This window comes from Nyctibius grandis, chromosome 26 (genome assembly GCF_013368605.1).
Source record: "Nyctibius grandis isolate bNycGra1 chromosome 26, bNycGra1.pri, whole genome shotgun sequence".
Taxonomy (NCBI): domain Eukaryota; kingdom Metazoa; phylum Chordata; class Aves; order Nyctibiiformes; family Nyctibiidae; genus Nyctibius; species Nyctibius grandis.
The window spans coordinates 6483865-6507258 of record NC_090683.1 but is presented as its reverse complement, the minus strand read 5'-3'; the positions used below and the strand labels follow the sequence as shown (position 1 = coordinate 6507258).

Below are 23394 nucleotides of genomic sequence, written 5' to 3'. Positions count from 1 at the left end.
GGCAGGGAGGGCAATTACAGTCTGGGCTTGCTTAAATCCACCCGCAGGTTTAAGCGGTTTGGGCTCTCGGTGTATTTCCTGTGTGTAATATGCAAAAGTCAGACCAGCAGCTTGAAAGGGGCGATGGCTGCGCCAGATCCTCACCAAACCCCTCCTGCAGTCTGGGACTAGACACAGAAAATACCGACCGAAGTGTTCAGCCAAGCCTCCCCCCTGACCCCTCGAGCCCGGCCTTGGCATCCTCTGCTCCTGTCAACTGCGCTAACAACGCGCTGTCAGACTTTCCAGACCCCCCAGGAAGGTTCAGAGATGGTGAGGGGGGTACAAACATCACTAAGCACGCGCTGCAGGAGTAGGAAAGATGAAAATAAGGGGGGGAAGGTGAGGCACAACCGTCCACGAGGCACAGCGGGACGCTCACACGCAGGCCCTGGGGATGACAAGTACGAGTTCGTTCACACGTGGCTGAGGATGTCTCACCCACACATAAACAGTTTCCAATCACAGACACCAAAGTAACGATCTCTGTTATTAACGATGCCATCGCACGTGACTCGAGGTGGGGGTGCTGGTGCGATAGTTGCCGGTACCTGAAGCAGTGGAAGTTCGTCGTCCTGGTGCAGTGCAGTACCCGAACAGGAGCCTGGCAGGGTGCGAGGAGCTCTGCAAAGAAACAGAACAGAGCTGTGGCCAACACACTGCTGAGCACAGAGGGGTGGAGGGATCAGTCACAGTTATGAACAGGGCATGAGGAGAAGGCCCTGCTCCCTGGGAGAAACAGGCACGGAAAGCCAAAGGCATCTCCTGCCTCTGCCCCAGCCTTGCTCGGTGATCCCGGACCAGGTGACCGGCAGGGAAGCGAGGGGCTGCGGCGCGGGGAACTAGCCAGAGCCTGGAGAGACGTCCCAGGCTGAGCGGCACGATGCTGCGACCAGCCAGTGCCAACTCTCCCGCAGGAAGGACACATCTGCCAGCGCCCGAGCAGAGCCCGGGGCTCCCTCAGTTGCCAGAACACCTCCTGGCTTGAGCTCAGTCACAACTGCCCGAGGTAGCTGCTGGTACATGCTTTAAATAGCGCGAGGAGAAAGCTTTCGCTGGCCCCTGCGCCTCTAACCACAGCAGGAAGAGCTGTTTGGCTGAGATTGCTCTCACCATTATCACATCTGGCTCCACATTTAGTTTTTCCTCCCAGCTGTCAGCATCCTGTATCTCCGCATCCAAAGGCAGCAGAAGCCAACTCTGACATTTAGAGACAAGCAATAAATTGCACAGATACCCTGGGGGGAGCAGAGCACTCCAGGGAACAGCTGGGCCAGATTTACTGCGCTCACAGCTGGCTGGTTTTACATGGGCTACACCCCCACAGCTCCCAGCAAGGCACAGGAGATGGGCTGCTGACTGTAGGGAAAAAAAATAAGGTATAAAATAAAAATGGGGACACTGTGCACGAGTGAACTGTCCTCAGCTATCAGCCTTTGCAGATGGAAGCGGAGGGGCCAGACTCCGGGACTCAATCTGTGCTCTGACAGTAATTTGTTACGTGACCCTGGGTTATGCTGTGAGCATCTTCATGGGGTTTTGTTTTATGCAGCTCTGGGGAGCTCGGCAGGGTTGTGAATGCCACGGTCAAGTACGCGACTGCTGCTTTCTCAAAGCGAGCACCGCGTGGAAACCCCCCTCAACTGCTCCCACTAACGCCGTGTCTCCTTCTTCTACAGGAAAGCAGCTCAAGGCCGCCCTTGTTTTCAGCCTTCCTCTGATTGTGCAGGTAAGATGTTAAAACCATTGTTAAATCCAGCTGCGTTTGTGTTGCGGGCAAAGAGAGATCTCACCAGCTTTGACAGGCAAAAAGCAGCCCCGCAGAGCTGTGCGGGGCCACGGCTGCTGGCGGCACGGACCCAGCCCCGGGGAGGTGCTGGAATCCAGGGGAGAGACAAAGAGAACAGGAACAAGGACATGTGCTGCGATTTTAAGACAGCCTGGGCTGTCAGAGCCAGGTCCCCTTCTAGCACCACAACGAGCATTTTCGGGAAAGCCAAGAGCATCCTACGCCGAGCGCTGGCAGAGCAGCGAGCTGGCTCCTCACCAACACCCGGGCGAAGAGCTGGGCTTTAACCAGGGTCGGTGCTGAAGAGCTGCCCCGGGAGGACGAGTTCAGCATCTTGCTGTGCCCAGACCTGCTCCTGAACCACGGGCCTGGCCCCGGCGCTGGCACTGCCACAGCCACCGCAGCCTCCGCCACGCCACGGCCCCTGGCTCTGGCTCTCCGAGAGCCTCGGCAGAGCAGGGAGAGCTTTGCAGCCCGTTTCTTTTCCCTTTCACTGCTGGCGGCGTGCCTCCGGAGCGCAGGCAGGATGCGGTGAGAGCCAAGGCTGCCCGAGACGGAGAGCGCGCGAAGATGCTCGGTGATAACAGGCAGAGGTATCCAGGGGAAACCTTTCATCTCTGCGCAACGGAGAGAAGGTGCTGGAGACTAATAAGTCACACAAAAGCAGGGCACAGATACCACAAGCTCACTCTGCCCTGCAGGTTACGGCAGTGTAGGAAGATGAAACACGAATAATCAGACCTGAAATCAGGGGCAGGGGCCTGAATGAGACGCCGGCAACGTGTCCGCGCCAGCGCGGTACCAGCTTCCTGCTCCCCTCGCGGCGTCTCCTCCCGCTCTCGTTGACACCCCTGGGAATTCGGCAGAGGAAGAGCCCCGGAGGCTCCGGCTCTGTCCCCCCAGAGCCCTTTGCTCCCAGGCTCAGCCCTCGCACGGGGACAGGGCGGTGGGAGGTCGGGGGGACGCTGGCGTGGGCCGTGCCAGGCTGCTGCCCATTACAAACACACCCCTGCAGCCCCTTCTAGCACCGTCACAGCGAGAGGGGACGTGAGCGACAGGAATAGCTCAGGTGGGAGAAGGGAGGGAAGACTGAAGTGAGAAACGCCCAATGAGCAGGGTCAGGAAATGTCCCTGCTGAGGGAAGGACGCTGCAGGATGTATTATTTTTCCCACGTTACCCAACAGCTGCCTCTGCCCAGAGCTGCGTGTGGGTCCGGAAACATTCTGGAAAGCAGCCACACGTCTGAGGGCTTGCAGGTGTTACCTTGGCTGAGCACAAAACATTTCTCATGGAATTCCCACTCTGAGCCTCAGAAAAACCCTAAACCCCACATACTTGTGGGAAACGTTTTCAGCCACGAGGCCTTGCCAACTCTGTTCATGACCTTGGCATGAGCCAACGCTTGGGAACTCCCTGGGACTCCTCCGCGGGCCGTGGCTGGGCAGTCCTGCCTGCTCCACAGGCCGGCCCTTCCCGACACGGCCGCGCAGGGCACAGTACCCGTCCCAACACACTCTTCTTTTCTTCCCTGTTCTAGTTCTGTGCCGGGAACAACGTCACCGATGACTACGACTCCAACACCACCATCGACTACACCATGTTCGAGATCCTGTGCGAGAAGGAGGAAGTCCGTAACTTCCGCGCCGCCTTCCTCCCGGCCATGTACACCCTCATCTGCTTCACGGGGCTGCTGGGGAATGGGCTGGTGATGCTCACCTACATCTACTTCAAGAGGCTCAAGACCATGACGGACATCTATTTGCTGAACCTGGCTCTGGCAGACATCCTCTTCCTGCTGACCCTCCCCTTCTGGGCCACGAGCGCAGCCATGCACTGGCTTTTTGGGGAGTTTGCCTGCAAAGCCGTCTACTGCATCTGCAAAATGAGTTTCTTCAGCGGGATGCTGCTCCTCCTCTCCATCAGCATCGACAGGTACTTCGCCATCGTTCAGGCTGCCTCGGCCCACCGCTTCCGTCCCCGGATGATATTCATTAGCAAGGTCACATGCGTCCTCATTTGGCTCCTGGCCTTCATCCTCTCAATCCCTGAGCTGGTTCACAGTGGTGTAAATAACTTTGACAACCATCCTCGTTGTTCCATCATCGCTAATGACTTGCAGACCTTCAACACTGGCATCAAAGTGTCCCAAATGGTTTTTGGCTTCTTAGTTCCCCTACTGGTCATGTCTGTCTGCTACCTCATCATCATCAAAACGTTACTCCAGGCCCGCAACTTTGAGAAGAATAAAGCCATCAAGGTCATCATCGCCGTGGTAATTGTCTTCGTTGTCTTCCAGCTGCCCTACAACGGTGTCATGTTGGCCAAGACCATCTCGGCCTTCAACCACACCAGCTCATGTGAGGAGAGCAAGAAGCTTGACGTGGCGGATGACGTGACCTACACTCTGGCCTGCTTCCGATGCTGCCTCAATCCCTTCCTCTACGCCTTCATCGGCGTCAAATTCCGCAACGACCTCTTCAAGCTTCTGAAGGAGCTGGGCTGCCTGAGCCAGGAGCGCCTCTGGCAGCTGTCTACCTGCCGCGAGAGCAAGAGGTTCTCCTTTGCCATGGAGACAGAGACAACCACCACCTTCTCCCCATGAGCCAAGCTCCCAGCAGGCTCTGACCAAGCTGAAGGCTGGAGCAGTTTCGTACACTTCATCTATTCTGACTCACTGGTAGAGCGAGACCTGCCCCTCCTGCAGGAAGGGCAGCCGTAAGAGGGACACCCAGGAGCCTCCCCGTGTTTCAGGCCCCGAGCACCACTAGCCAATACTCCTGCGGACAGAGAGACTTCAATAAAGCTGTGACTAACAGCAAATCCAGGGAGAGGGAGGCCGGTGAGTCTAGAACTTATCACACCATTTCACCTTTATTTTAGCCTTTCCTAGTCAAAACAAGAAATGCTCAAAATAGAACATTTTCCCTAAAAGCGACAAATACCAAGAGGAACAAACATTTGTGCAACAGAATTGCTTGGTTTAGAGCTGAACTTCCAAGAGCATCACCCTTGCTTTGACGGTTGCTTTTAACAAGAGCAGCTATTGCAGGATCCCCGCTGCACTCACTCAGCCTTCCAGACAGCACCCGCAGCCTCGGGCTCCAAGCTTAACCCAACACGCAGTGTAAGCTGGAAGCATCCTAGGGTGCAACTCTGCTCTGCCTTCCCCCACCAAAAGTAAGGCATTTCCATAACTAATACTAAACCCAGACATATCGTGTACATAATTTCAATAACTTTGTATATTATTGTGGCAACTCATACGTTAGTCAGGGGAAGTACAAATTCCACTTTTCTGCCCATCTCTGGTGTTTCACCTACAAAGAAGGTGCATCCTCGCTTTATCGGCTGCTGCGGGCACAGCCTGCTGATTTCACACACCCCCGTCTGTGCCACTGCTTGCCGACCTCACGAGAGAAACAAGACTCTGGGTTTTCCTCTCCCTTCCCAAGCAACATGTCCTCTAGAAGGACTTTAGCAGCTGGCTTCTAAGTCAGATATGTGCTTCACTTATAAGCTACTGAAAACGTGTTTTGCATCCGTGCTGTCAGTGCTACCAGAGATGCCATTCGCTGGGGTTTGATTTAAATGCAAAGGACAGTCACGTGTGGAGGATCACTGCCAGGGTCGCGTACTTGAAAGGAACACGACAGCTGAGCAACAGATTATTGTCATGGAAAATAAGGCCTTGACAAGCAGCCCAGAAGGTAACGCCAGTCGGTGCGTTTACTGGAAGAGCGAAGATTCCTACGACAGACGAGCACCCCGGGAACTGCTGTCGTGGGGCATCTGAGTGGCAGCCGGGGAGGAGCTGCTGCAATTGTTTGTGCATCTGTCATGGGCCTGCACGCTCTGACCCACAGCGCACGGCTCCCCTGGAGCCAGGCGCAGCGGTGAAGGGCTTGGCCAGGAACGGCCCCGGTGCTGGGCAGGAGCAGGGTGACTGAGCAGGGGCCGGCCCCGCGCCCTCGGAGCAGCAGCCAAGCAGCTCCAGGGGAACTGTAAGGCACGTTCCAGCAGCCACACAGAGCAAAACACACTGACTAAAACCACACTTATACTTTTGTCAATACCACCCATGGATCCATCAGGAGTGATACAGGGAACTCTCTGGATCACAGGTCGAAAAACATTGCTTTAGAGACACGAGAACTAAAATCAACCTTCCAAGAAAAGAATTCAATTAGCTGGTTTTGAGGCAGTGTTGCCAGTTATACATCTGTCTGCCATCGTAATTAAATAAATTCTTCTCCATAAACCATTTGGCTCCGGGGTATGGGATTATGCCAGGACCTGGGATTCAGGAGGAACGCGCGTTCTGCTCCGCATCACCTGTCTATGCTGAAGTACAAATCCATCCAACTGTTTAATGCATTTTCTTTTATAACGCCCATGTAACATGTACAGAAGTGCTGCTCCTGTCATGTGAAATGGGGGGTTACGACTGACACTCAATAGTCATTTGTTCTCGGTTTGCTCCTATAGCCCCTACTCAGGCACGACACTCAGCTAACGAGAACTTTGCCAAAGCAAGGAACACCCCTAACACGGGGTCTTTTCAGTTTTCTTCATCAGTCACAATCTATTCTTAATGTATATTCATATATGCAAAGCTGCTTTACACAGAAAAAGTTAAATATGTACGTGAATGTACCCTGAAAACACACTGCTTTAACTAAAACTTCTTATGCAAAATACATTCACCTAACTTACTCCAGCAAGGAAAACCGCTTCACCAAAACACACCATTGTGCCTGTCTCCTGTTTGAGAAAAGCCAGTCCCCTCCTACGGACTGGGAAGTCTTCAGGTCTTTATTAACTAGATGGATCCTAAATAGGAAACCAGGCAGCTGCTTCTGCACAACTGAGATACTAAAAGCATCACCCGGGACAGCTGCGCCTGGTGCCTCCTCAACACGACAGCGGTCACTTCAGAGTGTGTGGCTTTTTTTTTTATAAATTCAATGGACAGAGCAAATTTGCCACTTATTTAGATGAATCGTGTTAACATCAGCCTAAGATCCTAACTTGAGATTCCCTGCTGAAGTCTGAAAACTGACTGTATTTTGCTATTTGTGGAAAATAAATTATAACAATTAAAAAAAATACCTTTGTTTTTCCATTGTATTTCCTCCATAGGATGCGTCTTGTATCACAACAGTTCGTATCGTATCCTTCTGGTCCTGTCAAGAGCTGTTTGCTCGCCAATGTAGCTTCATATCAGTACTGCCCTGCAGGAACAAAAGCGTGTAAAATAAACTAATTAGGAAAAAAGTTGGTTTACTTCATCTGTTGATGAATTATCCAGTAAACAACTCATTAACAGATTAAGTAGTCTTTAACTATTAACCCAACTGCTCTAACACTGCTCCACTACTGGATAGACCTGATGGCTACTTATCAATGTGTATGTGAAAAGCCTTTATGTTGTAACATTTTATTGTTCACTTTTAAATTTAAAAAGTCAGTAATGAAATACCATATTTCTGTGTGAATTGCTCCCAGGCAGAGGCAGAGACCCCAGCTCGGGGCTGTAACACCTCCGTACCAGGCAGGAGCAGTGCCTGCTGTGCCGGCTGAGATGAGCTGGCTACCAAACCCAGCTCTGCGACTCAAACAGGCCATGGGGCACGGTTAACGGGCACAGAACGTTTCCTCCTGACCTCCCCAGGTAATTTGTGCCTCAAGGCACACAGGGATGATCAATATCCTTTACAGTGTCTTATAATTGCAACCATGGCATCAAAGAGAAAGGAACCTCAAAGAAAACCTGAAGACACAAAGGTTAACGTTCGAGTGCCAAACCTAAGCACTGTTTCTGCTTTCACTAAACAACGTGTGTCTCTCATGGTTTCTCCCTAGAGAGAAAGTATTAGGCTGGTTTCAGCATCCGGCCCAGAGGTTCACGCAGCGATAAGGAGCATCTCCAGACCACAGCACAACTCCAGATACGAACAGGCTAAACCCAAGGCTCCCTAAATAAACAGTAGGTCTCGCTTACCGCAACTAGGTCAGACACCTCAACCGCCCCGAGCGCAGGGAGCTCGGCTGTGCGAGAGCTGCAGCGACGGAGCTCTGACCGAGAGCACGCGAAACCTGGGACAGCAGTGGGGCTTTGCAGAGAGCTGTCACACAGTTCCCTGCGCCTCTCCTTCCCTGCCAGCTCTTCATCCGTGCACGTGTGCCAGGGGGTATTTTTAAGTTATGGTTTAAAAGCCCTCAGTGCCACACGGATCTGGGCTGGGCAGGAGGTAAACTGGAGTTAGGGGCAGGTAAGCTGGAGTTAGGGGCAGGTAAACTGGAATGAGGCCCCACTGAATGCAGTTGCTCCCGTCCATCTCCGAGCAGGCACTGGTTTCTCGTCCCCCGTCTCGTGCTGCCCCAGGCGCTGCTTCCCATCGCTGGCTGGTGAATGAAGTGATCGATACGGCGGTGAAGGGGAAGCTTCTCCAGGCACGGCTGTGGGTTCTGATGTGCCACCTGGGCAGCTGCGGGAGGGAAGTCCTTGTCACCCTAAGAAAGAATGAGCTGGAGTTAAGTGAGGCAAACAAACCCTAAAAATAATGCACGTGGGTGATGAGGAAGGGTGGTGGCACGCTGCAACAATCAGAATAGCTGAGAGTGGGCTACGGTTTCCTCTCCCCGCATCATCTTTTACGTGGAAAAATAACCCAAAGTCCTGTTCTGGGGGTGGAGGTGTCAGATCTCGGGGGAGAGCTTCTTGCATGGCCAACGACCTTCCTCTCCAGCTTGTCAGCAGAGCTGCCGTGCCTGGGGCCACCTCCCTGAGGGGCATCAACCTCCCCCAAAGGGGCCAGTGGTGGGTTTCCACTCCCTGAGCCACTGTAAGATGGATCTGGGGAAACGTAAGTCAGCTGAGAGCTCAGCCGCCCCTTGTTTGTCCCATCACAAGCAGCTTCGTGACCTCAAAGGCAGCAGATCAAAGGGCCTGACCAGACTGAAAAGCAGAGACTTTTGATGGATTAGCAGAAGGCAGGAGCAGCTCAGAGCGTGCTGTTGGCACAAAGGACGGGACACGAACCTGCAGTTGGAATATAAGGAAAAATAACTGGATAAACAGCATCATGCAGCACAATCCACTGCTGGAGCACCTCACCCTCCTTACAGAGGGTGTTTTGGGGGGCTCGAAAAGAGAAGGGAATGGATGTGTGACGTGATGAGTAACTCTCTACCTTCGGAGGTGGCTGACCATAAAGACAGAAGATACACAAAGGGATGGGACCTTAACAGGTTTTGCCGAGTTCTTCTTAGACTTACTCCCCACAATGGGCAGTTTATTCCTTGGGGTGACCTGTATTAATGCCGAATGCACGGCATAGAAAGGTGAGAATGAGAAAGGTGGAAAAAAGAAGGTGGCTGACTAGAGAAAAAAAAAAAGATTACCTAGGAATATTTGCTCTCCAGCGGGCCTTCTCCTGCTTGAACGCCCCTCTGTGCTGGCCCGGGGCGATCCCACCCGAAGGGTACGTGGCCAAGGGAGCTGTGATTTGTGCCCGTGTCCCGTAGCGGTGCTGTACGGGGAAAGGAAGCTCAGCCCGATCCCATGGTTAAAACCTCGGACAAGGCTTAGAAAATAGGGGTCGTATCCCTAACTGTGCTCCTCGGGGACCCGAGGCATCCCGCACGTCCTCCCCAAGCACTAAAAGAGATAAAAGGTCACTTTGCAAAAGGAGTAAGAGCAGCACGCAGCTCTGCCACCAGCACTGCGCCTGGGAGCCTTCCTGCCCTCGTGCTGGAACAAAAAAGCAAACCTCACGTGTTCGGATCTCGCAGAAATTGCAGGTTTCCAGCGCGCACCCAGCTCTGGGCAGCCGCTGACCTCTCTGAGAGTTATTTCTCACTTTCCTCACCCAGTAAGACCCCAGTTCACAGAGCCACGGCTATTCCCCGCGCGGGGAGTCACATCGTGTCGATATTAAACAAACACCTGTCGCTGCCGCAGCTCGTTACAGACCCCTCGGTCAGGTCCCAACAAGCACGGAGGCTTTCGGTTCACCTTCACCAGGCGCGCGGCAGACGCGGAGCCAATCCAGGCGTGAGCTCACGTCTTTGTCATCGCTGAACCCATGCAAACCTGCAGCTCGCAGGAACCGAAACTCTAACTTCCCTTCCCGCTGCTTTGTTTTTTTAACACAATTGTCTAAAATAAGATTGCAAGCAGCTATTTACTTTCCTTTCCTCGCTGATGAGCACTGCTGCAAAAAACCCTAATTCTTGAGTGATTACGTGCTTTATTGGGAAATTTCTGTGGCTGAAGGCCAGTTCTAATGTCTAGAGTCACCCTGCAGGAGGGGAAAAAAACAAATAATTTCCAAATAATCGTCCAAAAAGCCTTCCAGGATTCAGAGTCTGCGCACACCGCCCTGCACCTAAATCAGAACGTCTCCCATCGATTCGAGCTCCTTCTCCATTAACTGAAATCCACTGAAAGCAACAGGAACCTCCACGAAACGCCTCTGCATTCCCTTGGGAGCTGGGATGAACTTTTCGCGTTATGCAACGTGAGAGAGGGGAGGAGGTAAAACCCCAACGACAACACGCACGCAGCCAGTGAACTTCTGAAAACGCACAGGAAAGAGAAACCGCTCGGTACGTCCTCCCCAAAGTGCCGAGAGCTTCATTGGCTTTGCAACGAGGGCAGAAGGATTTCATGTCAGGGTCTGTTGAGGCTCGAAGAGCCCCAGAGCCGCTGTGGCAGCCCCGCGCAGCGACAGGACGGTCACTGTCCTGACTCCAGTCCCACCCGTGCCGAGGGCTGCGCAGCAGCGTGACAGCCCAAAGCTGCGCTCCCCTGGCTCATACTCACGGGACAACCAAATTCTGGGTGGCTGCGTGCTCCAGAGAGGGAAAAGGGTGCTCTGAATATGCTCTTAACTAACCAGGTAGTGAAAAATCACATCTTTGCAAGCAGAAGTGACTCATGAGTCAGAGAGCCTTTCCAAGGGCTCCTCCAAGCCTTCATTTCCGAGAGACACAAGAGCTCTCACATCTCACACACCCGACAAAGGCAACCTATTCCCACCCAGCTGTCTGAAAACGAAGGTGCCGAGTTGGACAGCCAAAACCCTGTGTCTGAGCAAGACATTGCTGGTGACTTCCCAGATCCTGATCCTGCCGGCCTTCTTGTGCTCTAGAAACGTAGGCATTCTGGTTTGCAGATTTTAACTACCAGAAAAGTAAAATAAATATTTGGCTCTGCAGCAGGAGCAGGCGGTGAGCGGTGGGTACAAAGGGCTCCGGTTTATCGGTGTCACGAGCGCAGGAGCCAGCGCAGCCCAGCAGGTTTCTATCCATACCCACCCCCTGCACCGTATCACCGGGGAATCGCCCACCGCGTTGCTGTGGGAGGAGGTGTGAACGCACACGCCAGGCACATCTGTGTATGTCTCCCAGCAGAACTGTTCTCAGACTCTGGGGGCTGTTTTGCAGCAAAATTCAACACCCCCAGAGCAAAACCTCACCGCCGGAGCTGCACAAATAGCAGCTCGTGCTTTTAGGGGAGAGTTGACTGATTCCCTTGGAGATAACACATTTCTTCTTCTAACTTCTGGCCACACCAAGCAGTAAGAAAGAATCTCTACCCCCGTGCCAGGGCGGGGAGGAGGAGAAGGAAAAACAAGTCTCTCTCTGGATGACTAACACAGCCAGCAGCAACTGCCACTCAGCCCCGCTCTTCAACGGGGAGTTGCACAAGAGTCTTTTGAAGAGGTTAACACCTTCAGTTCTCTGCCTTGCCAGAGGGTCACAGGTACCTACAATGCTTGTTCTCAACCTTCCTGACCCAGCCGCAGGCAGAGGGTGGGAGTCACTGAGGTCCCAGGGCTGCACCCCAGCAGACGTGGCTCCCACCAGGCTCCGGGTGGCATCGCAGCAGCCTGGCGAGTGACCAGACCCCAACAAGACTCATCAAAGCATCTTCATTGCCAGCAGCTTCTGGCGGGCCTCCACACCCATCCACAAACGAGCAACCCTCACGTGCCAGCGCTGCCTGCACGCCCCAACAAACAGCCGAGAGGCGTGCAGCCGGAGACGGGGAGGCTGTTTTGAAGCATGCTGCAGATCACAAACAACAGCGAAGGTCTCCACAGCATCACAAGCAAGACCTGAAACGCTGCCAGAACCTGCCTCCTCAGCTGGGCATCCTGCTCGGGGCGTCACATGGGCTGCAGCCGCCGGACGGGCGCTGGCTCACCCTGTGCCTGCCGAGATGGAGCATCGTCCCGCAGCCGTGCCGCACCGCTCTCCTGCCACGTGGGGCTGTCCTGTGCTGGGACAGGAGTTGGACTCGATGATCCTTGTGGGATCCTTGTGGGACACTTCCTTCCCCCTCCTGCGAGGGGAAGCTATCTGAACACACATTATATGCAAAGACAGGTAACAGAGGGCACCCTCACAACACACTGGCAACCTCCTCAGGCCCCAGGTGATGACCTCTGGAAAGACACGACAGCCCAGCCAGGCTCCGAGTGACCCACGGCACATCCAGAACAAGTCCACGGTCACAGTCCCCTCTTCGCTGTGGCCACCACACAGCACCAGGGACCGGCAGAGAGCACAGACAGAAAGCTGTGACTCTGTGAGAGCGGGGACATGATCTCCTCCCCGTCCTTCCCCCCGCGCTGCTCTCCTCTCCTCTCCTCTTGCTTCAGTCACCCAGGAGATGAAGCAGCACACTCTCCTTGGGAGAAGGCGCCCAGACAAACCTCCGATCACTGGCTACGGCCGGGGTAAATCGGTGAGTGAACAGGACCAACCACGGCCCCAACTGGACCAACCACGGCCCCAACTGGACCAACCACAGGCCTCTGGTTGAGAGATGCTGACACCGTGTGGGAAAGGCTGAGAAATGCTCCACCACAGCTGCTCCACACTGCGCCCACCAAGCCAGGACCTGGGGAAAAACTCAGGAACATTCACCCCTGAAACAAAGGCGTGGGTTCAAATAGTATTAACTAAATCACATTAGAGTCCTCTGTGGGCACATGGGCTAAAAAGTAGAGTCATTTTAGTTTGGTTCAATTTAAATATACTAGAAGTGATTTTTAAACGGCTTTGATTCACTTTATTTTTACCCCTGAATCAGGCTGCCCATGCCTTTTCCGTGTGATTTCAACAATTCCTTTTAAACGCTAAACTTCGTAACGTTTCTCACATCTTCCCATAAAAATGAAAACTTACAGAATTAGACTATTTCTCACATGGTGGAGAAACACGCTTATTTCAGCTACTTATTAAAGGGGGGGCAACCAAACCCCTTAGATGCTCTTCCTGTGAAGCTGACACTTCTACGCTCCTCCAATGCACGAGGTGTAATTTAACTTTGTGTGCTTTTTTCTTTAACAGAGGCTGACTCTGGGGCAATCACTGCTTTCAACACCTACTTCAGAACTCCTCCACCTGACGCATTCCCAGCGCTCGCTCCCAGAAGAGGCCTGCGACGTGCCACCCTCCTCATCTCTATCAGGGCTCCACCAGCCACGAGGGCACGGAAACGTAACCGGCAGCGGCAGCCGCTACCTCCGTGTCACCTTCAAACGTGCTCACTGCAAACTGAAACCTCCCTGGCTCCATGTGGGTTGGCTCCGGCAATGCCCCTTCCCCCTGTTTGCACAGCACACAAGTCCTTTCTTTGTGGCTTTCTGCAGAAGTTAAATGAACAAAAACAACAAAGACTGCTCCACCTCCGCAGATGGTTTTACCTGAAAGGGATACAGCCCACAGCCCACACTCCACCCACCCAAACCTGAAAGAAATAAACACTCAGGGACACAAAATCTGTTATCAAGGAAAGTTTCCCCACACCCCCTTACAAAAACACTTCAATATTTTGTTCTCTGAGATGCTGCCAACTCGCTTCTCCCCCGCAAACCAGAACGCGTGCGACAGATAAGGAACCAGACATCCCTTTTTGGCCTTAAAGATGTTTCGCTAGAGGTTTTCCAAAGACCATTAAAAACTAGGATAGGTGCAAGGCACGAGGAATTCCTGCGGTTTTCTGGAAAACATCCAAGCAAACCCCCCCAAAATTAGTGACACCATGATAAATAGAGTGACAGCTTGTTTGTGCACCGGGCTCTGCCACGGCAGGACAGACCCGGGTTCTGCTGGGTCTGCCCGTAGAGCAGCCAAGGGCACAGTTTGAGCACGAGTCCTGCCGCCGCTCAGGAAATGGAGATTTTATCAGGATTTTATCAACTAGGTTGGAAGAGACCTCTGGGATCATCCAGTCCAACCTTTGACCACTGTGTCAACTAGCCCATGGCACTCTCTGCTCCGCTCTTCCTCCAGCTGCAGAGAGGCTCCAACCATCGCCCACAGCTTTCATTTCAGCAAAGGTAAATCCTGACGCGATTCCTGATGCTGAAGGCCTTGAGCAGAGGGTCAGCCCACCTCTTACCTGCCACGCTCCCATCTTCTGGAGTCTCCTCTCCCGGGGAAGCACCCTCCGTTGCTGCAGTGCTTCTGGACACCGCGTGTCTGCCAGCTTTCCCTGCCAAGGAAACACAAGCGTTGGTTCCAGGTCTAACAGGCTCTGCAGAGCAAAGCCAGGCTGCACCAGGGCTGCCAACCACCCCTGCCCTGGCACCAGCTCTCCAGGCCCTTTGGTGCTTTCCCACCCCGCGCTCTGCCTCCGCCCTTGGGGCTCGCGTTCCTGAGCAGAGCGCTTGGCGTGGCTCCGTGACCCAATTCCTGCCAGTTTCGGTGAGCCCTGACCACTTCTCCACCACAGGCCCTGAAGAAACAGCAGCCTGAACGCCTCAGCTCAAGGACGAGCTCGGGCTCTGGTTCCCTTCCCAGCTTGCCTCCACATACCCCCAGCATCCCAGACCAGGCACTGAGGAACAGCAGGTCTCAATTCCCCAGCTATAAACGGGGCCATTAGCACTTAATTTCTCTCATCCATTGTCTGCCCAGATTGTAAACTCAGTGGGAAAGACTAGGGGCTTGTACAGACTCTAGCAAAAAAGAGCCTCCAGACATAAATGAAATATAAAATAACAAAAATAATTTCAAATCCCCATCAGGCAGTTGTAGAAGTAACAGAAGAGAAACACGTTTGCCTTTTAATGACCAAAATAAACACACGGCACTGCCACACGCTCCCCACAGCCCCACACACGCCCCTCATGCACGCTGCACACGCAGGCCCACGCGCAGCGTCCACTCACGCCCCCATGCACTGGCACGCACCTTCCCGTGGGCACTGCGGGAGCCACACGCGGTCCTGCATGCACGCTCCCTGCACACACACATGCCATCACGTACACGCGCAATCACGTGCCCCCCACGTGCACGCACTTGTGGACTCCCACGTGCCCACGTTTAACACGCCAACATGTGTGCACGCGCACCCCGGCACGGGCTGGTGCACTCACACACGCACAGGCGTGCTCTCACCTGCCTGCAGCTGCACACACCGGGCACTCAGAGGCACACACACCCTGCACACACCACCTACACACACCCTACACACACTCTGCACACACCGTGCACACACACCCTGCACACACCGCACACACACCGCACACAGAGGCACACACACTGGGCACGCACCCTACACACACTGTGTACACCCTACACACACCCTACACACACCTTACACACTCCCTACACACACGACACAATCCGCTCCCGCGCATGCGCCCTCGCTCCCCCCGCACCTACCGCCGCACGGCGCCCCCTGGCGGCCCCTGGCGGGAGACGGCGCCCGCCACGCGCATCCCCGCTCGCCCCTCCGCTCGGAATGGGGCCGGCGCCTCCACCGGACCACGTGACCGGGCCTGGCCACTCCCGCCCCGCGGAGCAGGGGGGGACAGGCGGGAACGCCGCGCAGTCCGTCCGCGATCGGAGCGAGGCGAGGGGCCCTGCCACCCCCGCGGCTTGGAGCAGCCCGGGAACGGGGGGGGACGGCCGGGCCGGGGGGGCTTTAAAGGGCGGGTCCGGCAGCGCTGAGGGGAAATGGCGGGAAGGGCGATGAGGGCGGGAAGGGGCAGAGCCCGGCCTGCTGCCCCGCCATGGCGGCCTTGGCTCCTCACGGGGCCTGGGTGCAGCGCACAGGCAGCCACAGTGACAGAGCTGTTGGGTTACTGGGGGTTTCTGACCGCTCAGGGCTGCCCGTGGTTGCTGCTGGCCTGTGTGTGCCTGTGGCGGCTTCCCCTTCCCCGCTGGAGGTCAGGGGGGCCCTGGGATGGGCTCGTATGGGTGACAAACAGTGACAAGCAGCGCTGCCCTCACAACTTGGGTTGTGAAATGGCGCGTGGCGCTGCAAAGGGCATGTTCACGAGGAGGGGACTCCAAAACCACTTTAAAAGGGGCATTGTGAAGAAAAGTAGGGTTGGCAATGGGCACATGCTGTCTGGGCAATGGTGAGGAGGGCACGCAGGGCACCTCCTGCGTGACCAGACCGAAGCGGTGAGAGCTGTGCTCCTCTGAGCTTATCTCCTGTGATGGGCTGGATAACGCCGTATTGGATTTGTAGTAACGTAGTTATCTGTGTATCAGGTCACAGGGATCAATGCTTTAGTAAGCACGGCTGCCAAGTAAGATTTAATCTAGGAGGTCTTTATCATCTCTACAAAAACACAGGAGAGAGTTGGTCAGAAAAACAGAAAACACAGTGGTGTGACGCAGTGTGCCAAAGGGAGGCTCTAAGCTGGGCCTGAGGGCAGCGTCAGCTGGAAGAATTGTACTGGGTTATTTGTGCTGCCTTTGCCCCTACGGTGCAACAGGCGCTGTGTGTTCGGAGGGAGGCACAGCACCAATGCAACGCTCTAATAAATGGGACAAACATTACCATCCCAGAACTACTGCGTACTGCTCTCCTGGCCCTACCTAGAAAGCATCTGAAACGGAAGAAAAAGCTTTAAAAATCAGGCTATTCCCAATCCAGATTTAGAACTGATGAAGGGTGCTTCCCGGAGTGGTTTATATGGAGATGCAGGAGCATGTGCGAGGAGGTGTGATGGAGCATCGCTGGCTGGCATCGTATACAGCTTCAGCCTTCTCCTGTACTGGGAAACACCGGGGGAAATGACCCCCCCACCGTCCGGCACCTCCGCTCTGCGCTGCCGTGAGCCGCTGCCACTGGAGGGCAACAGGAGACCACCGCACTGCCCACACCCCGGAGCCTGCGGGGGACCGGAGCTGAGCACCGAGGGCAAACGGAATCAACCCGCTGTGGCAGAATGGGTCTGCTGGGAAGCTGAGCCCCGCAGAAAGATGAGGGAGCTGCAGTGTGCTGGAGAGATCAAGCCCTAATTAGCCTTTTATGTGTTTTCTTCCCAATATTATTTCCCAGAAAAGTTTCTAAATCTCTCCGAGCTGTGTGTCGTGTTATTCTGGTTTAAGTGGAACAGCATGCGCCCTCATTATTTTTTTAAAGGGTCTAAAAGCTCAGTTTGATGCTTGAATGTCCTCATGCCTCCCAAGCGGGCACTGTTACAACCTCCCCTCTCGCTGCTGCTGCAGGGAGTCAGATAATGCCCAAGAAACCCAGAAACAACACATGCTTGGCAGCAGCCAGCGTCTCCTCTTTTAAACACAGACATGCACCATATAAATCCTGTCTCCCCGTGTCCTGTCAGTGGCCACTGAGGCACCATTTCCATTTCTGCAGACAGTGAACTACGCGGTGGTAGAGCCCAGCTGGGAGACAAGGTGGGAGAGCCACGCTTTACATTTCCCTGGTACCTTTTGAGGACCTCAAGGCCCTTTGGCAACGAGAGCCAAGTTCTAAGGGTGTGTTACAGAGGGAGAGAAGGAAGTCCGAGGAGATGCTTGGAGGCGTGAGCAGAGCCTGGAGCTGGGCATGTATTTCCAATGTCATGAGCTCATTCTCACGCCTGTTTTGCTGGCACAGAACTGTGGCACAGAACTGTGGCACTTGAATTAATGGGGAAGGAAGTAGTAACGCAGCACTCCTCGTATTAAAATGATTCAATAAATAGACCATGACCTGCATGCAGTGCGCTAGAAGGGCACTGTAGTTTGGAGCCGTTGGTTTCTTGGCCGAGATCTCGGAGCTGATCCTTTCCTCGTGCTGCGGCTGCTGAGCTCTAACGTTATGGGTTATCCACAGTTACGGGCAGGAGGGAGAGGGAGGACACAGGCAAGCAAGCGCTAATTCACAAACATGCAGGGAAACAAACAAAACCAGAGGCAAACCATCTTGTTCTTGTAAATGCTGAGCATCTCTTTGGTTTGTTCTGTTCTCCAGTGACACATCTTTGTGAGTGTCATGAGAAAAGCGCTGAAAATTCCTAATGGCAAAACATTAACGAGGCCAGCATGTCACGGCTGACGCGTGGGCCAGGCCCGTCCCTGCTGCCAGGATCCGTCTCCAGCAGGGAGCTCACCAAAGAGCTCCTCTGCAGAGGAAGATGCCGGTATTAGCTGGCAGAATCGGGATGCTGGCGAGGCAGAACGTGAGATACCCAAAGTCCTCCGAAGCGGTGGCACTGACACCCAGATTTCCCACCCTGCCTGCCTGGGTGGCCATGTGTGGAGTTGCAAATCTTCCTCCATTTCAATTTGTTGAAGCTGTGATCCCGGGGGGATGTCTGAGAGCGGCAGCCAGAACAACCGTGGAAGTGCTAGTGACCTGCTCGCTGCTTCTTCTCTCTTCAGGACAGCTTGACTGCCTCCCAGGAGAATCACCGCAACTCCATTAGAGTCCATTAGCAGCTTCCTTTCCTTCAGCCCTGAAGCGAATTTAGCGCTGGTGAAAGGTGTTGTGGTGGCAGTCCCGCGGCAGCTGGAGCCTGCTCCAGAACAGCTCCGGCGTGGAGAGGAGCCAGCCGCACGCAGAGCAGCCCCGTGAACCTGCCCCGTGCAGGAAGGAACCGCACGGGCCTCTTCTCCTTCCTTTTCCTGCAGGCTTGGACAACAGCAGAGGCAAGGGCTTGAAGAGAAGGAGCGATGGGTTTCCCAACATCAAAACCAAGAGTTTTTTAATGAAGTGGTGTCTGACGGCATTTGCTTGCCCTGCAGTGGGGTTTCAGGGGTGCTAGTGCTTTGCTGTGAGCTGTCTGTGCTATGGGGTTGTTACTGCCATGGCCTGGCCATCCCAGTCAGAGAGCCCTTTGCATCGCTGAGCCAAGGGCAAAGCCTGAACATGTATTGCAGGACCGTGTGGGACGGCAATGGATGGGACTCAGTGTACTGAGGGCTTTGCCCAGGACAAAGAGATGCCTCTTTCACTGAGAAACGGCCCAGCCTGGAGCCCATGGGGGACGCCGGGCAGAGCGGGGCAGGTGCCTTTCCCACCCAGGAGCCCCGCGGCCTCGGCAGCAGTCAGGCAAGGGCACTGCGGGCCAGGCCTGAGGCATGGAGAAGGCACGCAGAGCATTTGGTCCCGCTGTCCCCCGCGCTGCGGATATGAACAGCCTTCCATAAATATCAAAATGCTTTCAGCGTGACAAGTGTCAGCAGCTGTGAGTCAGCCCTGTGCAATGCTTCCAATCAGACAAACCCTGGTTCCATCGTCTCCGGGTCCCCTGGAATGTGAGCCACCCCGAAGCCCACCCCGGCAGGCCGGCAGCTTCCCTGGGCTGCCAAGGCGCAGCAGGCACCTTGTGAAGTCCTGATGCAGTGATGCACACCCAGGCTACGCAGGACCCGAGGGGAAGATGCCACTTTCCAGGTAGTACCTGAGCGCTTTGTGCGTGGCCAGTGTGTGGCTCAATGTGGAAAATGGATCCCAAAAGCACATCCCGACTCCTCTGCCAGGGGAGATCTGGGAACAGCTGCTGGAGAGTGCTTGATCCTCAGGCCCTCAAAGGCTGCTACGGATTTCAGTGGATTTTAGCTGTTGTAAGATGGAAATGTGCATGTGCCTGTCTGTGCACGGCTGCAGAGAGGTAGCTGCACGCCCTCAGCCCTGCCCTGTCCCACTCACAGCCCCTGGCAGCCCTCCAGCACCGAGTGATTCTCACCGATCTCACCATCCTTGCCCGCTTTATCCCAGTAAACCCACAATAATCAGCCTATTCTTCTCTAGCCCTTTGCTGCTGCACCCATCCGGGGGCCCTCAATACACTTTGGCTCTACCTTTCCCCTTCCTGTGCCGTCCCTTCTTTCATTCCTACTCACCCTATTAGCAATAAGAGCTGTAATTAGCATTGCTGGCTGTGCCCAGAATCCTCTCCCTACCCTCGCTGCAGTAGGGTTTGCAGGTTTTTCCGTTGAACAAACAGAGGTGTAATTCACCTGTATTGCCAGTCCCTATCAGTTGCTGGCTTGGGGCATTGCAGCATGAGCAAACAATGCTGATTGTGGGGAGGAAAAGCAAGTGTGGAAAGCAGTTGTTCTCGTTGACTTCACCTTGATAACAGAGACGCCAACTCCAAGACAAAAGCCGTTTTACGGTTCCGTGCCCTGGGGTTGCAGGAGTTCCTGGAAAAGGGAGAATTGGTGGTATTAGGGTGCTCCTCTGGAAACACGATGTTATGGTTCTACGCCTGGACTGGGAGGTCTCCTGTTAGCCCCTGGTCACGTGCCTTTGCACCACGCTGTCCTTGTTGAGTTAACGTGAGGTGTCTGGCACAGGCACTGGGAAGATCCTCTGGTACCTAAGAACCCCAGCTTGCAGAACCCCCTCAGACAACCCAGCTGAGGGTCCCCCAGGACTCTGCTGGCAGAGATGGCCTCTAGGGCCCACACCAGCCTGTGGTGACTAGCTGCAAGGTGATGGTGTCGCTTGGCACAGGCTAAAATACGTCTCTGGTGGAGAGCCAGGTGGCTCCATGATTCACTCAGTGTCTCACATCAACAAGGGATTGTTCATGGTTGTATCCGGGGCAGGTCCTAGAAGCATCTTTCTAAGGGAAGTTTTGGACCCTGATGTCTCAGCTTCTGCCAGGTGGGTGCTACCACGTGGGACAACCCGTGCTGCCCGCTGCTGTCCTCCTGTAGCATCACACACCATGGCAACGTGGAGGCATTTATTCCCCATGCGAGGTTTCCTCACTGGAAATGATCGGTTAAAAGCTGCCTCAGGAAAAGGGCTGGCTGTTGAGAAAAGAAGAACCCAGTTTCTAATTCTTTTCAATTTTGAGAGCAAAATGCAAGGTGCGGATGCATGCCACAGAGAGCTGTCCTGTGCTCTTTTGCTGGCTTTAACGTCCCCAACCTCTGAGAAGACACCCCGGAGAAATCAGAGATGTGGATCCTGGGTGGCAGTGGCTTGGGAGACTCCGTTAGGTGCTGAGCAACGTCTGTACAACATCCTCAGTGCCCTTTGGGGCAGGGAGCCTCTAGACGCCAGTCATCTTTTGGGCTTGTCCGTAGCTTGTTTGCACATGGTGAACTACCAGTGTCACACAGCACCAGCCAAAAAAGGCTTTTTCTCAGTGTTCCACCTCCACGGCAAGGTAATTCCTTGAGGGAGTCCGTAGGAACCACCTGGTGCTGCCACCTCAGCTTTGCCCGTGCAGGGCAGCAGTAGGACCTCATCCCATTTCGTCGACGTCAGTGGTTTTCCCCTCGCTGGCTGCCGAAGCCCTCACACCACCCAGCACGTACGGACAGGTACGGGGCGCTCTGCTGCAGCCCAGCCCGCGCCGCTGGCACGCTCCGGTTGCTTTTCGATTCCTTCCTGCACAGACACATCTGTCGGCTCGGGGCACCCCGGCCAGCCCCCACGGCGGAGCGTGCGGGGCAGAGGGAGCCGGTCCTTTCCCTCGCCCAGCTCGTGGCTGTCTCTGACTCTCACCGTTGCTCCTGGGCATGGTGTGTCTTCTACTGAGGCTTGCACTTTCAGCCTATGAAAAACTTAACTGTAAGGTCTAGAAAACAAAAGGTCCTTTTTTTTTCAGTAAGAGGAGGCTGATTAACGTTCCCTGGGGGGAACCAAAGGGCCTCGTCACTGCTCTGAGTAAACGCGTTTTGTTGTTCCCAGAAAAGGGGTGACTCACCTGGCGGAGGCTCTGGAAGCGGCGAGGGCTCTGCAGCACGCACGTGGCTGATAAAACGAGCCCTCTGGTAACGGGGTTTAGCGGAGGTGTGAAGGGCTGCCCCTGTCCCCGCATGTCCCCAGCACCAGGCTGTCCTTGAGGGGTCCGCTGGGCAGCTCACACCATCGCCGGTGTTGGTGAATGCTTCGGGCTCGGGGTTGCCGAACAGCGCTGGATGCTGTGCCCACGTGCTCCCACGCTGAAAGAAGGGGCTGGGAGTGTCTCTGGGGGTGTTTGAAGGTGGCAGCAGGACCCAGCTCCAGACCTCGGTGGGCACTCGTGGTCCTCTCCCCAGCCCCACGCCACTTGGCAGCCTGGTCAAGGTCCAGCTGAGTACAAAGCAGGTCAGGCATCCCTCAACGGCTTCCCTGGGCGCTGCCTGGACTTGCTCTGTCTGTAACAGTTGTGCCATCAGTCCTAGGAAGGTCGTAGCCCTCCGTGGCTGTTTCAGATAGGTAGTTCAGCACTTATCATGTTTTCTTCACTTCTGAAGGCTCCAGAGGAGGGAGGAAGGCTGGAGGGGTGAGGAGGAGGAGGGAGGAAGGTAGCAGCGCTCTGTGTCCTGCCCAGATTCGTGGCTCAGTCACTTTCCCGTGTCATTTCTGACGCGCTGGGCACGGTGCTGCTTCACTTGTCATGTGTCAGACTGCTGCAAGGTTTTCTGGAGCCAGCGGTGAGAGGGAGGTGGTCTGGCGTGTAACGCAGGACACAGGGCCGAGCATTCCCAAGGAACAACTGGGCAGAGCAGCTGCTTGGGCCCGCTCACGGGTTGCATTTGTTCTTTTTTAGCTGTCAAATTCATACTCTGTCTTTTATGAGCACATCCTGGGTAGGGCCGTGCTTGGAGAAATCTGCTCTGCGCAGATGGGTCCATTTTAGTTACAAAAAGGAGACCGAGGAGCTCCCAGCAGAGGAGGTCACCGAGGATTCTGCCAGTGATGCTGCCGAGGGGCGTTCCCAGGGTGAAGAAGGACGTGGAGGACAGTCCCTTGTTCCAGCCCTTCTGCATGACCTGAACATTTCAGCCCAAGGGCCCCCACCTTGCCCCCTGCCCTGGCTGCAGCCCTCAGAGGCACTCAGTGTTTTCCCTCCAGTTAGACAAGACACAAATCTTCTGTTCCAAGCAGAGGTTACAAAGAGAGAGATTTTTTTTAACTTTTTCTCCTCATTTGCACAGGTGCCTTCCAGGGAAGCGCTCCCGAGTCTTATTCATAACCAATATTTGTTCCTCTGAAAACTCTCTTTTATGTTGGGTCAGCTCATTGATATCTGTGTGTTTATTTTGCTCAAATTCCAGAAACAAGGAGCCATGCATTTACAAAACCTGCATGATCCTGACTATGTGGCTGTCTGCCTCTCTTCTTCTTGAGATAAATGTTATTATTTTTGCAGCCTGCTCCTGTTGGGAAGGCTGATGGGTTCTGCAAACAGCCCCTGCACATCTTGCTGTTCCTGGCACAGCTCTGTTCTGCCGGTGCTCCTGCCCCGAGCCAGCAGCCATCCAAAGACGGGCTGCAGAGGGAAGAGGTTCCTCCAGCCAGTCCTGTGGCCGCCTTGGTTTTCCTCGGCCGTCTCCAGCTGCCAGCTGTGAC

General features: G+C 54.6%; 1 protein-coding gene across 1 annotated transcript; it reads left to right on the top strand.

Moving 5' to 3' along the window:
- Window positions 1-1470: 1470 nt before the first annotated feature.
- On the top strand, window positions 1471-4868 carry CCR7 (C-C motif chemokine receptor 7). The gene is made up of 3 exons (XM_068418776.1): window positions 1471-1558; window positions 1719-1768; window positions 3367-4868. Exon 3 carries the CDS (start codon window positions 3427-3429, stop codon window positions 4429-4431), a length of 1005 nt encoding a protein of 334 aa, XP_068274877.1. The 5' UTR covers window positions 1471-1558; window positions 1719-1768; window positions 3367-3426; the 3' UTR covers window positions 4432-4868.
- The last annotated feature ends 18526 nt before the right edge of the window (window positions 4869-23394 follow it).